The sequence below is a fragment of the Excalfactoria chinensis genome, chromosome 20 (genome assembly GCF_039878825.1).
Source record: "Excalfactoria chinensis isolate bCotChi1 chromosome 20, bCotChi1.hap2, whole genome shotgun sequence".
NCBI classification, from domain to species: domain Eukaryota; kingdom Metazoa; phylum Chordata; class Aves; order Galliformes; family Phasianidae; genus Excalfactoria; species Excalfactoria chinensis.
Window position 1 is genome coordinate 2,126,890 of NC_092844.1, and position 16,420 is coordinate 2,143,309.

General features: G+C 43.5%; 1 protein-coding gene across 3 annotated transcripts in view; it reads left to right on the forward strand.

Annotated features, from left to right (window-relative positions):
* Nucleotides 1-16,420, forward strand: part of CAPZB (capping actin protein of muscle Z-line subunit beta) — a 49,835-nt gene that overhangs the window by 3,669 nt on the left and 29,746 nt on the right. For all 3 annotated transcript variants that reach the window (XM_072354516.1, XM_072354517.1, XM_072354518.1), the window contains exon 2: nucleotides 9,535-9,624. In XM_072354516.1, coding sequence (XP_072210617.1) covers nucleotides 9,535-9,624 — 90 coding nt within the window. The remainder of the gene's footprint in view (nucleotides 1-9,534; nucleotides 9,625-16,420) is intronic.

A 16,420-nucleotide genomic window follows, 5' to 3' on the forward strand; every position in this document is an offset into this window, starting at 1 on the left:
GAATGTTGTGTTCTTTCAGGTGATATTTTCTATCTTCTGTGTTTGCTAAAGTGCTGAGCTTGCAAGCGATATCTTGTAACCTGGCTTCCCCTTTTTTGCTTTGGGAAATAGCTGGGTTTAAAAAGAGCTTGCTGAGGAGGCTGCATGATGGCTGCGCTGGCAACTTGAGACGGGCTCAAGAAACAAGAGATGGTTTTGTTTTACTTTTTTTTTTTCCCCCCTCTTTTGGTAAGTTAATTCAAGGGATGAGAAAACTGGGAAATGGTGGAATGAGGTAAAATATCAGCTGCATCAGGCTGAAAACTGCATTGATCCAGTGATTCCTATTGCTGTGCAAATCCAGGGGTCATGTTGAAGAGCTTTGGGTGCAGTGTGGAGCGTGGATGTGATCTTGGCTCAATGCTGACTGCTATGCTGGATGGCCAAGTACAGCTTTTGCATGGCTGTTGGTACAGGTGGAGGTGCTGCAGAGTGTGGTCAGGTGGGAACTGGTCAAATGGAGTAACTGAACTTTGTATGAAACTGAAGGGGAAATCTGATGTGGATTAGGACTGGCAAATAAATGCCACAATATAACCTGTCTCTGTTACTTAAATGTATTAAAACCTTTGGAAACAGATGCATCTCTGGTTTGCACACTGACTGCTGCTCTGACTTGGGGGTAGGTCAAGCATGTGCATAAGCAGCAAGAAAAGCATGAAAAAACATGGAAACATTGGGTAAGCCTTAGTGTTATGGCAAGGGGAGGAACTCAGGGGTGTGTGAGAATCTTATTGGATGGAGAGGAGAATTTCATGGCCTCGGTACAGTAAAACCACTAGCTTCCTATTTATTACTTTTATTACCACTAGATCCTTTGGATGAAGCTGAACTGTTTGCAAAGCTTTGAGGTGTAATCAGCAAGGTGTGTTTCACTGGCCACAGCCGAAAGGCATATTAACCTACTTTTGTGACCTTTTAGGCAATGGGAGAATGCTGGGGGATGAGAGCTAATTAGATAACCCTGTCTCCTCGCTGCCCTGCCAAGCATCCGATTACTTGCCAGAGTTATCCCATGAATTTACAACCCCAGCTACGAGACTTCGGGGCACTGGAAAGTGCTGAGCTAGTCCTAAAGCAGCAAGCAGGAGCACAGGGCTGCACTAACAGCCCAGCATGAAGCTGTGTTGATTAGGTTCTCAGTAAGCATGTCTGTTCGTAGTCATTTGGTGACAGGGTATGTGCCTCCCTGCTGCTATAATAACGTCTGCTTTCTCTCCTGTTTTTGATGTTAGTAACTTGTATGAAAGAAAATCTAGGTTGCAGTTGGCTGAAAGGAGAATGTGGATCTGCCAGGCCAGGAGCTGCTCACTTTGTGCACCATCTGATTTGGGCAGCTCATCTTCTGATGCTTTCGTGACCAAGTTGATTGGGATGTGAAACAAGCAGCACGTAGGACAGAGCAGTGCTTTGAAGAGATCATCTGGGATTAAAAGAAAGCATCGTACACAGATGGTCAGGATGGCAAATGGCAAATGAGTCGCAGGAGCTGTTGGGTTTGTAGTGATTGGTTTTTGTATTTAAAAATGAAATGGAAGGATTTCCTGCCTAATCGCACCCATCTGAAGGTGCTAAATGTCCTATTCCTTCAGCTGTGAATATCCACTGGTAAACAAGTAGTTTCTTTGAGAGGTACCCACTGATACCTCAGTGCTGTCTTCTGGAAAGGGATTGTGGCACACAATGGAACCTCCTGTATTGGAATCTCCTGATAGCAGCGTGTGTTGTAACACAGATCCTCCAGTGACACATCCTGGGATCTTGTGTTTTCCCTACAGATGTTTTTCCTTAATTTCTTCTGCTAGTTTACTTTCTAGAATCAGCAAACAGAACCTGGCTGGCCTGCTGGAGCTGAGCTCAGTACTGCCCTTTGCTAAGGGTGCCAGCAGACTCAAAAAGAAAGCAGTCTATAAGACTGATTTGGGCACTTCCTCTGCAATCTTTGGATGGAAGGCAGGAAGATGATCCATGAGAAACAGATCATCAGGCTGGTGAACCACCACAGACCCGTTCCATTGCCTTATTTCAATGGCTGAGCTAACCCAGGTAATCAGAAGCAGTAGGTCTGCAAAGAAAGAATGAAATGGGAGGATGGGGGGCAAGAGACTCAGTAATTTGGGGTGCATCTGCAGGGCTGAAGAAGAGATAAAGGGAGGTTCAGCCAAAGGGCTGACGGGGTCAGGAAGATCCTTTGAACAATTTCCTGTTACAAGTTCTCTGAAAACTTGTAGCTGCTTTGGGGGAGTCAGGGTGAACCAGCACATGGGGGCAGGGGAGCAGTGCCTTCAGTCTTGAGAAAGCAAGAGGTGCTTACCTGCAAGATGCCTTGTACATGCCGTGGTATTTGTGGAGCTACAGAAAGGGATTAAAGTACAGTGCTGACTTGAGTCGCGAGGAAATATCTGGAGGCATCTTAAGTTACTGGGTGCATTAAGTGACACTGAATGGTTACAGTGTCAGAAAGGCAGCCTGCGCCGGGATGTCTGCAGTGGGGTATGTGTGTGCTTGTGCTGCAGCCAGCATCTATTCCGATAGCAGAGCTGCTAGGCAGATAGACTAGTTTTCTTACAGAGCGGTTGCAAGACTGGGGATACATTCTTATGTTTCCTATCTATAGAAATACCTAATGAAGCAAATGCTATTTTGTTTTACATCCACGCTTAAACCAAGCAAAAAGTCTCACAGACACTGTGTATTAACATCAGCCTAATTAAATTTCTTGACGTTGCTTAGATTAAGGTGGTCAACTCTGCAGTCAACTTCAGTGACTTTAATCCCATTTATGAAGAGTTAGCAATGCGGTTTTGCTGTCTGCAGGTTTGCTGTGCTGTCTCCTCTGTACTCTTTCATGTGGGGCTAATAGATTGCATATTCACTTGATGCCATGATTTATTGGGAAATGACTTTTTGCAAACTTTACGCTTCACAGGAATTCTTGGCAGAAGATGAAAGCCAGTAAATTACATTGTCATGTTCAATGACAAGTTTAATAAATAAAACATTGTTGCTGTTACCCAGAAGACAAACACTGGTGCAGAAATCATTAGTGATGGTGGAAAAAAGGTCAAGATGAATAGCCTTGTTCCCAGAAAGCCTCGGTGTTGGTCCTCCCTGCTTGTCTGTTTGTTGGGCAGATGACAGGCTTGCACTGGGCTTTACATCACACCTGTGGATGTGCTAGCAGGAGCTGAAGTGCCTCTAGCAGAGACACAGCTCCAAGGAGTGTAAATTGGCTGCAGAACGTGCTCCAGAAGCTGCTGAATTCCTGCTTCTACAGCAAAGAGAGTTACAGTCCATTGGCCTGCCCCAAACTGTCAGGGTTGTTCGGTTTTCCTCAGTCGGTGTAAAATAGTTTGACAGATAGTTGTTCCACGAGACTGAGCTTCTTAGTAAGGTAGTGTAATGAGCTGTGGTTTGTTTTGAAACTGCTGGATGGAAATGCCTTTAGTGTGCTGTAATCCACTTAGTAATTGTTGCTGAGGTTGAGCAAGAATGTTGGGCAGTGCTCACCTGATCTGGTGCTAACAGCGATGAAGTCAAAACACAGAGGCTGAATCAAAGGGCACTTGAAAGCATCTGCTCAAGGATAAAGCAGCGAGGATTTGGGAAGAGGCTTCCTGCAAGCTCTGAGAAGATCACTAAGTGTGCCTGCAGGAGGAGACCTCTCTAATAGTTGCTCCTATATGACCAGTGCTGCTCTTTCCATCCAGAACTTGCCTTAGTTGTGCTGTCAGCCTGAAATAGTGTTAAATATCCAATGTCACTAGCATGCTGGTGGCAATGAAACTTAAGCTGCCTCATTTTGCTCTCCTTCCCGTGGATTATTTTAGTTCCTATGCAAGAGCAGATGTCTGTGTTACTGTCTCCTGCGAAAGATCTGCAAAGAAGGAGGTGCCTTGTGAGCGCCTGTCTTTGAGGTTTGTGTCTGTTCAATTCATGGACCACCACGGAACAAAAGCTGGTCAGGGTCATCCTCTTGCTTCTTGACAAGCATGCAGGTGACTTTGTCAGTGCATACAGCACCTAGACCTGAGTTTACAGAACAAGCTTGAATGAGTTTTCTTTCATTAACTTGTGCTAGTGCTGAGTTTTCATGACTCGCTCAGGTGTTTTAAAGGGGAGAGCCAAAGAGAATGAAGTATGTTCTGCAAGGGGACATCTCTGAGAAGGATTCACTCTTTTGATGTGTAGAGTTGCTCTTTAAGTACAGGTTACACACTAACCACAAGTGCAACACTTTCAGCTAAAATCTTACCATCCATGTTCTTGTTCTCATCTTCAATCCTGGTTTCCCATCTGTGGAATGAGCATTCTCAGCAGCTGGCCTGTCTTGTTTGATCTTGACCACAGCACTAATGTAACAGCAAACTGAGCTAAATGTTACTAAAGATATGTGATGGCCGTAATTGTTTGGGAAGATAAAAAGCCTCTGGATCCCATCCTAACAAGAGGATAGTCTCAAGAGAAGGAGTCTGATTGCGTCAGCATCACAATCAAAGAGTATTAAGGGAACTACTCTGTATTACTATCCATGATGTAATGGATCTTCAGCTTTTTACTACATGCGATTGTTTCTTAAGTGTGCTGTCGGACTTTCTCCCGCTGGTGTGCCGTGCTGCCAGGAAGCCTTGATTTACAACAGTCTTACAAGTGGCTTTAGATAGGGTCTGCCAGAAGAGGGTTAATAAACAAGGGGAAAATGACAAAGGAAAACAGATTGCAAGGGGTGTGTGCAGCTGATGGAAGTGTCCTGAATGCAGGGATTCCTAGATTGGATGAAGTTGTTCCCCTTCCCATCTAATATCCTAAAAAGTGAATGCTGACAGCCTGTTGTGCTGGGAGCCGGCGTGGAATCCTGCTCTTAACATACGGCTGCGCTTCTCATTACTCAGGGTTACAATAATTCAACCCTTTGCTAAAGCTTCTAGCAGTAATACAATCCTATTGTGTAATTTGAAAGAGGAGGCTTCTGCCTTTTGAGCTCGGGAAGTTGGCAAGGAGCAAAATGACGAGGAGGATGGGAAGCCGCGTATCTGTTTCAATTAAAGAAATTTAGTGTTTAGTGCCACAAAGCTGAAACATTAGTCAGACATTCCTGTTGGGAGAACTGGCAGGAAATAATATGATTTACAATCTGGGGTATGTCTGCAACATAAAAGGAAGAGAAAAAGCCATTTGCTGGTTGCGTACTTCTGGTCCTGGATTAATTTACGGAGGTATTTTGCTTGTAAGCCGACCAGCGATCAAAGCGCTCTGATGTGTGATTGCTTCAAATTGCTTAAGTTAAGCAAATATTCTATTTTCGGGGTCCCTTTTGGGTCTTTCTCTTTTATTTCAGTTCTCTGAAAGTTGAGATGCCAGCTTGTGCTTGAAGTTTGGTAACTTTTCACCTTCCAGACTGGAGCAAATCTGAGTACGAGCAGCTTGTAGACCTCCAGGTCATCACCAGGGGCCTGGCAGCCATGAACATTCAACTGGTAAACATGGGCAGCGCTGCACAAATAATGGATGTTTTTACATGTGCTGTGTTGTTTTTTAACCTTAATCATAACTTGTGAAGTCATTTTTTTTAGGTCATCTAGTTCTTCTCAACTTGCATCAGAGACTGGAGACAGCGTGGGTTAGTGCAGCACATCCAGACCTGGCGTGGATGGGCATTATGCTGGCTTCTAGTTGGAAAGATTTGCTGGCCAAAGTGGCTTATTTCCCAGAACAGGATGAAACAGGGAGAGGTGCCCAGTGCAGCAGCACTTGGCTGCCCCAGCTGGTCTCTCTTGGTTCAGGAGCCGAGCTCAAGGCAGTGCTAATATGGGAAGGCAACACAGAAGTGAAACCAGTCAGGTTGGTTTTTTTTGAAGAAAAAGCTGATTTTTGTTTGTGCTCAGCAACAACATAAGCAAATGAGCAGGAGCCCTCCAAACACAGCTGTGGGGGTTAAGGAATTCAGTCTGCAGTGTGGTGGTCGACCTTTGAATTGAGCCTTTTAAAGCCTGGAGTGTGGGTTGAATCTCAGGTAGTTGGCAATAGAGAGCTGGGAAAACATGGGGTAGCAGCCTATGAGTTTCTGTAAATGTACATAGTGACTTCCTTACTCTGTGCAGCTCACATCCACTTTCATGCTAGCTGCCTACACATGTAAGGTCAGAGGAGTCCCTTGCTCTTAAATAACAATGACCTTAACATGCCCCTCTTTCAGACATTGGAACTTGGAAACAAAGTAGTTTACTGCACAGTCAACAAACCCTCCTCAAAACAATCAAACAACACTGTAGTCACTTCCTGGGTTCTTCCTTTGTGGCTTCTGTCCATCCTCAGCCTTCAAACCCTCCTGCTTACAATATGAATAGGATAAATAAGCCATACCTTTCTGCAGTTATGCTTTTAGGTAACTGACTTTTTCAGCTTCAGTGCTGTGCTGAGATGAACAAAGACTTGTGGCTGTTTTGAGAGGGTTTCTGTCTTTGCTATGCTTGGCTTATTCGCTACAGACTGCAGAGTAGAGCAGAATGCAGGCAAAGGAAGCTAAACAACTATTCCTATAGGCATATTCATAACATTTTGCCCTGCAGTGGTATCATGGGAGCAGTATAGCAGATGCTTAAGTAGAGATTGTAGATAGCCAGATATCTTAGAGAAAACTTATTAAGGAGCTTTCATCTCAGCTAATATTTTCAGTCTTTGAGATTCCTATGATCTCTTAAATCCTTTAGTGACTCGAGCTGTAATAAAACTTCATTTAGAATTTCTGTCTGAACTCCCTACTCCTCCACAGGAGTTCTGTGCTGGATAGAACAGTGGGATGAGGGGAAAGCAGGCTGGTATCAAGTAAACACTAAGCTCATTAAGTCCTGCAGCCTCAAAAGCGCTTGGCTTCAAGTCCAGGCTGAGAGCTGGCTGTCTGATCACCTTACAGAGCTGGGGGGTAAGCCTCTCCATGGCTAAAGGCAGGAATTCTGCAGTGTTTTGTCTACAAACTGTGTCTTCAAAATGCAGTTTAATGGCAGTATTAAGCAAGTGGAGATCTAGAAAAAGAGAAGTTTGAGTGGAGGGACGAATGGGCTCGGTTGTCTGTAATGAGGTGTATTCTGAGTTCCCAAAGAACACCTTTCTATTACACAGTTTGTGTAAAGGTTTTGTGGGATTTTCCTATTAAAAAGCCACTGTCAGAATCACAGAGAAATGTGTTCCTGGGGGTGATCTTTCCTCTGTAAATGTGTGCTGCTGGGTTTAGCACCATAGATGTGATTCCTCTTAAATATCTACAGCTATTCCAGGTATATACCCAGCTGGGCAGAGATTGGAAACAAAGGATGTGTGTGACCACAGGCCTGGTTCCTAAAAGCCTCGCTTCCCTAGCACAGAAAGAGCCAGGAGCATTTGTTCATGGTAGAATTACCCATTTCCTTCTGAAATAGGGCATAGTGAGTGCATCCAGCACCCAAACATATGGCTGTGCTGTTGCGTGTGCTTGATACTGCCTTCTTGTTTAGACCAGCATGGATTTGTGCTGGGTTAAAGTCACCAGATAGCCACAGACTTAGGCACAGAGATATATCAGAACCTCCTTTTATTTCAGTGCATTAAGGGATCTGCAAGCAAGCCGTTTAAATATTATTTAAACACTCTGCAAGGCTGGAATCCTGCTGTTCAGCCTTGCTTCTCCTTCAGGAAAAGATATGCTTCTTGTTGGTGTATGCTTGGATATTTTTGTGCTGTTCTTAGTTGCAAACAGCCACTTGTGCCAGCTGGGGCTGAATGCCTTTAAGAACCTCTGCCTTAAGCAGTATTGCTCATGTATTTTCACAGCTGTTAATGAATATACTGTTATAAAAGTGTCAGTACAAGTTCTTCTGCTTATCCATAAAAGGATTCTGCAACTGCAGAAGATAATCCTTCACTCGGTGCAGTTCATTTCGAAACCGCCATACTATAAAACACCTTCTTTGAGATTGCACTTTAATAGTGGCTTTTAACACTGTTATTTCCCTAGTTTTTTTGTCTGTCAAACAATTCCAGCTGGCAGAGCAGGAGACAACACTTCCATGAGTGTTCCCACGATCCCCAAGCAGGGAGCACGACCTTGCAACCACATACCAGCTCTCCTTCTGTGACATAAGAGATAGCAGGAGGTAAAGATAACACTTGGTGTCATAGATCCTCTGCCTGGGCTTGGCTGATGCAGAGAGGTGAGTTGATGCCTACCTGCCTGTAGAGCTGGAGTGTCTTTCCAAATGTGATGCTCAATAACCTAAGAAATAAGTTACTCCATAATCTCCCCAAACCGGTCTGTCTGACTTGCTGTCCATACAATATTTACCTTTTGATAATGAATAGGCAGTGCCTTTTTAGATCCATTTTCATAACAGATGGCTGTTAAACTGAGGACTTTCTCTGTTGCCAGGGTTTGGCTTATCTGCACAGAGCTTCAGCTCCTACTGCTTCTCCCCAGCATGGGGGCTGCTACTTGAATCCTGTGGTAGTGCAATTGCTTCAGTTTTGAAGCCTTTAAGTACATCTTAGAGCTTGGTTGAATGTGGAGGAGAAAATTAAGCTTGTTGTATATGGGCAGCTAGAAGCAGAGAAACAAAAAGAGAGGGGAAGAAGCAGTAAAAACAAGCTTGCTGTGCTTCAGGATGGTGATGTACTGATGAAAGGAACGTGCTGTTGGGTTTGCAGGGAAGTGATTCTGACCCTTGGTGAGAAGAAGAGCAAAAGGTTGTGCTGGGAACTTCGTTCCGCTCATCAAGTGTCTGCAATAACATCTGTTGCAGACTTCCCAACTCTGAAATGATTTTTAGGCTTTCTTCTTTTTCCTGTGTGGAATTGTTGGAAGGCCAAGTATAATAAATCCCATTGGGGTGTGTTGCTGTGGTTTCTCGAGTGAATTAAAGCTGTTGATTCCTTAGATACAAACAGCTTTTGGATTGTCTTTTGGAATAAGTAGGCAATAATGGAATAGGCAACAACGTACTTTGTGCGTGTTTCACTTTGCTTTTTGGTAAAGCTGAAGGAGGAGGAGGAGGAGAGATCTGTCAGAACAGAATTTGCCTTGGGTACTGATTGTCTTGAGCTGAATGACACAACACGAATGAGGAAGTGCTAAAATTGTTTCAGGAGAAGGAACTTTCAGTTCCCTAACCCAGATTAATGCTGAGATAGCGTGGAAAAACATTGCACTGAATGTTTCCTGAAGCATAGGAGACAATTTCTGGTGAGGACTGAACTGCTTGGTGTTAAATCGATGGCACGGTACCAGCTTAAACTGTGCCTTTTGAGCTGGGCTTTAGAACACTTCTTGCACTACCAAGTGAATAATCAGTGTTGAAATGGTTCTAAATGGTGTTTTATTGAATCTTTTTGATGTAAAACATTCTTCAGATTGGAACTGCTGTATCTCTCCCCATTAGGAGGGTTGACAAGCATTACAGTTCTCGTTCACGTGACTTTGTGCTTATCTGTGCGTACTGTGACAGAGGGATGTTCTTGTCTCTGCAGAGTGACCAGCAGCTGGATTGTGCCTTGGATTTGATGAGGCGTCTGCCTCCGCAGCAGATAGAGAAGAATCTCAGTGACCTCATTGACTTGGTGAGTACAGCATGCTCCAACCAAAGAATGACCGAGTTCTGGGTGTGACAGATCTGGTATGTAAAGAACATTTCCTGAGGCATCTCCCAGGTACGGTGATGTTCTCTCCACCTGTTTTGGTATGGTTGAGGAACTGCCCAAACAACACCAGGTGTTTGTTCTGGGCAGAGCAGCAGGTACTGCTGTGTGTGCATGGAGATGCTTTTGGGTAAAGGATCATCAGCACCTTTCTTGATGAAATCAACAGTTTGAAGGCTGTTTTTTATTAAAGATGACTGAAGAGTTCATACAATTTGGGTGCATGCCCTCATACATGAGTATTCTCTCCAGGTTAGTTACTTTCCAGTCTGCAGTTTGACATGGGACTTTTACCAGAGATGCAGCAGATGTACAATGACACGTGCTTCAGAAGCCTTACTGAAACAAAATATTGCAGGACTAGAGCACTGCAGTTCTGGAGAGTGTCCAGATCTATTTATATGTTATGACATACCAGGTAGTCTGCAGCCCAGTGACTATCTAAGAAGGAATCCTTGCCAACTACCTTGTGCTGGTACCTGTTTTCTGCTTGCCCATTATCCTTCCATAAATTGGTAGCAAAGTAACTTAAGTCTTAAACAGTACACATATTCCCATTCTCAGTTGCATAAGGTTGAGTTGTGCATTCTGTGCTATGCGTTTGGGTTTGCAATAGGCTTGTTAGTGTCAACTGTCCCTGAAAACTGCCACAGATGCCTCTAGAGCAGGTTAAAGTATTACTAAATGCAAATGTAGTCTGTATAGAACCACTGTATGGGAAGCTGGGAAAAGTATTTTTCCACTGTCCACTCTGAATATATGATTTATGCTTAATGGTATTCTGACCTGATCTTCCAGACTTATGCAGACAGGGATGTTGAGTTTGGAACAGAGCTCTAAGACCTTTGAATTAAGACTTTCATTCCTATCTGCCTGTGAGAATTGCAGCCCTTTCCTTTGGTGGATCTGAATCTTATGCATGACTCTCAGACAAGGTTTGTCAACCACTTTAAAGTCCTGGTGTTTCTGCGTATAGCATCTGCTTGAACTGGTACCTCTTAATTAAACTGCTTAAATAGCATCCAAGCTGTTTGCCATCTTTGTTTGCAGAAGAGTAGCTGCTTAACAGGGAAAAACTGAGTTGAGGAGTCTGTTCCTGAGTGGTATTGCAGCTGGTGTTGGTGAGCCTGGGAGGAGTCCTATGGTGAAAGAGCTCTGGCTGACTGAAATTTATCAAACTCCATTTAAATATTGCATTTAGTTACATAAGCCAGGATATAGGTAAGAAATCTTTGTGGGTCAGGGAAAGAAATCATTCCCTCCAGGAAGGGATTATTTCTCTTTCTTGAAACCATTTAGTAATTGTCTACATGTGTGCCACCAAAACTCCTGGCAGCTCAAGACATCATTCTTGTGGCTGTTGCAGGAGGTAGGACCCAATAACTAAATCCTTGTCTGATCTGGTATGATACAGTAAGTTTGCTGATGAAATGTGGGGGAACGAGTGGATATCAGGGTTTGAGCAACTCCAAGGAGCATCCAGAACAATGAGTTGTGTGGGGAGCTATGGTAAGCCTGACCGTGTAATTGGTATGAGGTTTTTCTAATGACTCAGAAAATTGCTAGTTGTAGGAATTGCTTTTGGATGGTGCTCATTAGTGCTCTACATGCCTTCCATCAGCAGCACGCTCTGGGGGCTTCTTTTCATATTGAAAGCATAACATGAAACAGACCAGTTTGAAACATGCCAACAAGGAGGGGGGGATCTGTATGAGTCCTTCATTGGTTCCTGCAGTCCTTTCTGTGGGGTGGAGATGACATAACATGTTAAAACCAGTATGATTTATTTATTAGAGAGACATCTCTAAACCTCTTCTGCAGCCCACTCTCAGCCTGACCTCCCCAAGACAGAAGCCTACAATATTTAGATAAGAGCAGTATATGCATTGCCACCTTGAAAGAGTTCCAAAAACATCATGAGCCAACCTCTAGCAAATAGGTTTTTTGACCTTCCTTGGCAAGTTTCATCCAAACCTTTACAGCTGATGATTTTTATTCTGTTTGCTTTACCATTACCAGACAATAACCTCCTTGATGTAAAAGGTCAGGCCCTAAATGCGTGACGAGCACGAGCAGGTTCATTAAGTTTGTGATAGAATTATTAAAGATGGCACCTTGTCTTCTGCTTTCTTTGCATTTGGTTTCCTTGCTTCATTACACTTCCATGCTGGAGTAGACTTGGAGCAGAGACCTGAGTCTCCTGTGGGAAGTACAGGTTATTCCTTGGTCTATTTGCAGTTCAGCTTTCCATCTTTTGATAGGAGTTGATCTGCAGAATGATGCGTAGCTACTGTTTGGATGCTTATTTAAACCTGTTGAAAGACATGGATGGTGACTTAAAGGTATCTTTGTATGCAAAGTGTTTCCAAAACAAATCCAGAAAGTAAGTAACATCTATTTCCTAGGCTTGTCATGCTGCTGGGAAGAACAGCAATGTTAAACTTCCTCCCTCGGGTCCTTATTATTCTATACCCAAAGCTCTGCTTTTTAATAAAAGAGCATTTTGGTGCCAGGAATATGTTCAAGGCTGTCCATTACTGCCCCCAAGCGTTAGGCTGACTAGGCAAGGGGCCCAAACTTGAACATGAAGTAAAAGGCTGGGGGAAAGAATAGGATTTTTGGGTCACTGGCCCTCATCAGACCAGACACTTTTCATTCATTAGCAAAACAGTTTGAGATTTGCCCTTTTACCACATCTGTTGTTGCTTTTTCAGACTGCAGAGTCCTCAATTAGAGTTCATTAGAGACCTTGTCAATCACAGGACTCAGGAGCTGTGCCTGATAGAAGCTGTGCAGGGTGCTGGTGATGTGCGTTGGCATGGAATGCACTGCTTGGAGTTCAATTAGCTGTTATTTGTAAAACAGGCTACTTGGAGGCTGTCAGAATGTGCAAGAGGACTTCTAAATCACTAGCAAATGTGTTTAGTGCAGGTATATGCCTTCTTAAGGGCAACTTATCTAAAGTATTTTTGTGCAGTGCCTCTGGAAAATCATATAAGGGTAGCCTTGGAGCTTGTACCTGTCAGCCAAGTGTGGAATGTAAAGCAGCATACATGAAAAAGGCATGAAGTGATTGCACTGCTCATGCAAATCACATTTCCTGGCACTAGCAAGGAGGATGGTAGTGCTGTTAAATGGTTTATACTGACAGATCAGAGCTCATGGGCCACATGCACAAGTAAGGAGTCTGCAACAAGGATGTCCTGATGACTTTGGCTTCAAGTATGGAAGCTGATGTGCCCTCTGTGTTGCTAAAAGTTAAGCAGGTTCCCCCTGCAAGTGAGAATTTCCTGCGGAGTGTTTAATTTGGGTGTTTGCCTGTGGGTGCGTGTATAAATTAAATGACAAAATCCAGCTGACTCAGAAGAATCTGATGGCTGGCATGAAGGTGAGCATGGAGACCTGTCCTTATAGACCTTGACTGCAGAGCAGATAGGCAGACTTGCCATGGCAGGGCTTGCTCATGGCCACGACTTTCTTTGTCTCTCTCCCCAGTAAAGCTGGTATTCAGCTTACCCCACTTGTATTCAGTGTTAAACGTGAAGGCCTTCTTGTCATAAAGACTCAGGTTCTTGTTGCCACAGAAGAAACAAAGCTCAAGTTCTTCATCTATTAATCAATTGCTAACCTTGTTCTGTGTTGTTTTCTCCCAAGGGTTGTTTGCAGTTACAGTTTTGAGGGTGACCATCTTTATTTGATGTTTCTCATCAAAGGAGAATGCTTAATTATTTTAGTAGCACGTGTTACTATCTAGAAAGTCCCTGAGTGATGAATTTATGCCTGTATAAAATTCAGATGTTGAAATATTTGAACAATATTCATGAGCTTGCTTCACATTGTGCTTCCAGGCAAGCCTCAGATCTGCTTGTGTGCCTTCAGTAACAGAACATACATTAAGCTGGAGAATTTATCTTCTGGAAAACTGCACAGACCATAAAGAACATGAGAATGTGACTGGAGCTTTATGTATTTGGAATCCAAAAGCCTGAGCAATCTGCAGTACTGTGAAGAAAGATAAAATAATTGAGTACAGATGGCTAGCTGAACGACTGGTTGTGGTAGAAGATTTCTTTTTCTTTTAATGAAAATTAGAATAAAACTCAGACTTTAGAGTGGAGGCAGAAGGGCACTGACCAACCACAGCTGGGTTTCTGCCCTGCTGCTGGTCCTAAGCTTGCTGAGTGGTGTGTTGTGCTCCAGGCTGGCAACAGCCAGTTGGCTAAAGAAAGGGGCTCTGGCTCTGGTTGAATTGATGGTGGGTGAGAGCCAGATTTCCATTTGGTGAGTAGCTGTAAGCAGGAGCTTTTCCAGCTAGAAAAGATTCCCTCTGGGTATCTTGATGGCAACTGGACATTGCAGTGCATCTAAATTGTCAATGGAACACTTGGCATAAAGCTTGCGACCTCCCATGCGTGAGACCATGCATTTCTGTTTCACTTCTGGCTTCAATTTCACCTAAGTATTTTTCTTTTTAAGCCTAAACTATACCTTTCTTTCTTTCAGGCTCTTGCCTTTGCACTGCTGCTGTTAACAAACCCTTGAACTGCCTGTTTAAATCTCTTCCTAAAGGAATGTAGGGAGGGGAATCGCTTGATGAGCTTGAATCCTAGTTAGAAAACTAAGTTCTTTTAAAGGTAGTGGGGAAAGTAAGACTATAGAAACATCAAGAGGAAGGACTGGACGGAGTATGTACGCCTCTGCCTTTCCCATAGCTGTCATTGGGTATCTCTACCACCAGCTGGATGCACAGCCAGGACTTCCCAAGATATTGATATGCTGTGATGGCTCATGGGACTCAGGACTGGTAATGGGATACAGAAGCCTTCACCTACAGGTCACTAGTCAAAAAGTGGGGCATCTCATTGTGCCTGCCAGATGGCCAGCTTTTGTTTCTCCCTAAGCTGCATAATGCTGAATTCCATCCTGATTGTCACCTTTCAGAGAGTTCAGATGCACTTCCTTGAGCTAAGCTGAAAATGTCTGTAATTAATTTCTGCCATGACATCACTAACTAGACGAACTTAGGGCTGCATCCTAATTAACGTTTGCCTTTTGCCAGCAAAGCAAATTGATTTTTGTTTCACTTTTGCAAATTGTTGCAGCGTTGGACTTCAGTGCAGAGATCCTCGAGTAAAGCTGAGCTGTTTCCAATATCAATTTCATCTGGCCTTGAACACAAAAGTCCATTTAAGTGTCATTTAATAAACAGAGCTTAAAGAATGTGCGGCCTTTGGACATCTGATGGATCAAATTAAGGTTTAGCACTGTGTGGATTTGTGGGAGTGACTTTACTGGTGGTTTTAGGCCCAAGATGAGTGGAGCCAGGCTTCCTTCTCGAGTTTCCACAACATCCGTTATGCCGTGTCTGTGTTCTGCAGGAACAGGAAAATCTGAGGCTGTGGAATGACTCAAATTATAATAATATTTTATTAGATGCTAACCCAGAGGGGAGGAACTCAGGCTGCAGATGGAGGTCTTGTGCCAAAGCAGTTCTTGTGCAGAAGAGCTGGGGACTTGCAAGGGCTCTTCATTGCTGTGGACTGACACATGCAGGGTTTATTGTGTGAGTTGTTTTAAAAGAGACAAAGCAAATCAAATCCATGAGTTCACACACATCTAAAATATTCAGTTTCCTGTTTGCATATGAAGGTTTTAATTAAAAGCAACTTGTCGGGTATGCTTTAGGATACCTGTGTGTTACAGGCTCTGAATCAAACAGCAAATAGACCTGAATGCTTGTATTACTTCTGGAGCTCACTCCATCTTCCTTTTGATTCCTTAAGGAAAAACGTTTCATCTTTTAATTTTACTGCTTCTAAGTTAGTTTTCCAGCAATGTGAGGTTCCTGTGGAGGTCACAATGTACTGACCACTGCATAAACATGGAAAAATGAGGTATTTTTAAGCCCAGAACCTCACGCTAACAATATTACTGCTTCAGTTGCAAACATGATTCATTTCAGTCAAGGCTGCTGGAAAAAAACAATAACGGTAGTGTGCTCGGGTTGCAGGGCTAGCAAGCCAACCCATTAGCTGTTCTGGATATGTAAGGTGAAGAATTTGATGCAATCCAATGAGCGTGATCAAAGCCAAGGTGGAGAATGCATGTCCGATGTGAAAAGCTGGAGTTTACTTCTTTACCCTTTACTGCTCATTTACTTCAGTCTTGTTAAGGGGCTAATTTAAACTGCTAATATAAACAGCAGTAATTGTTATGGTGATATGTTATTTTACCAAGAAGTGAGATGAGAGGGGATCATTATTAGGTGAGCTGCTGTGAGAAGGGTATGGTTTTGACTTTGGCACGGGTGATTATTTGTCATGATAGCAGTCGACTTAATTAAAACACTGTCCACATACCTGGCTTGCTCTGATGGAGAATATTGTTACACAGGACAACAGAAACCTTGTTCAACATGCAGGAGAGTATGCTTAACTCACTTTCATTCTGTTTCTCCTTCCTTTGTACCATGCATTCATTATGTATCTCCTTGGGAAGAAAAGAAATCCATCCCCCCAAGCAGCGCCCTGTTGCACAGTATGTGCTGCTGAATGATGCTGCTATTCAGTTCCAGGCTGAGCTGGGGCCTCCCAAGAGCCCTCTTTTTTCTTTACTGATGTACATCGAGGGTGGTCTCGCTTCATAGCTGTGCATATGAGCTGCAGAATAGGTCATTGAGCTCTTATTTGTGGAAACATGGGTGTACCATGGACTGAAT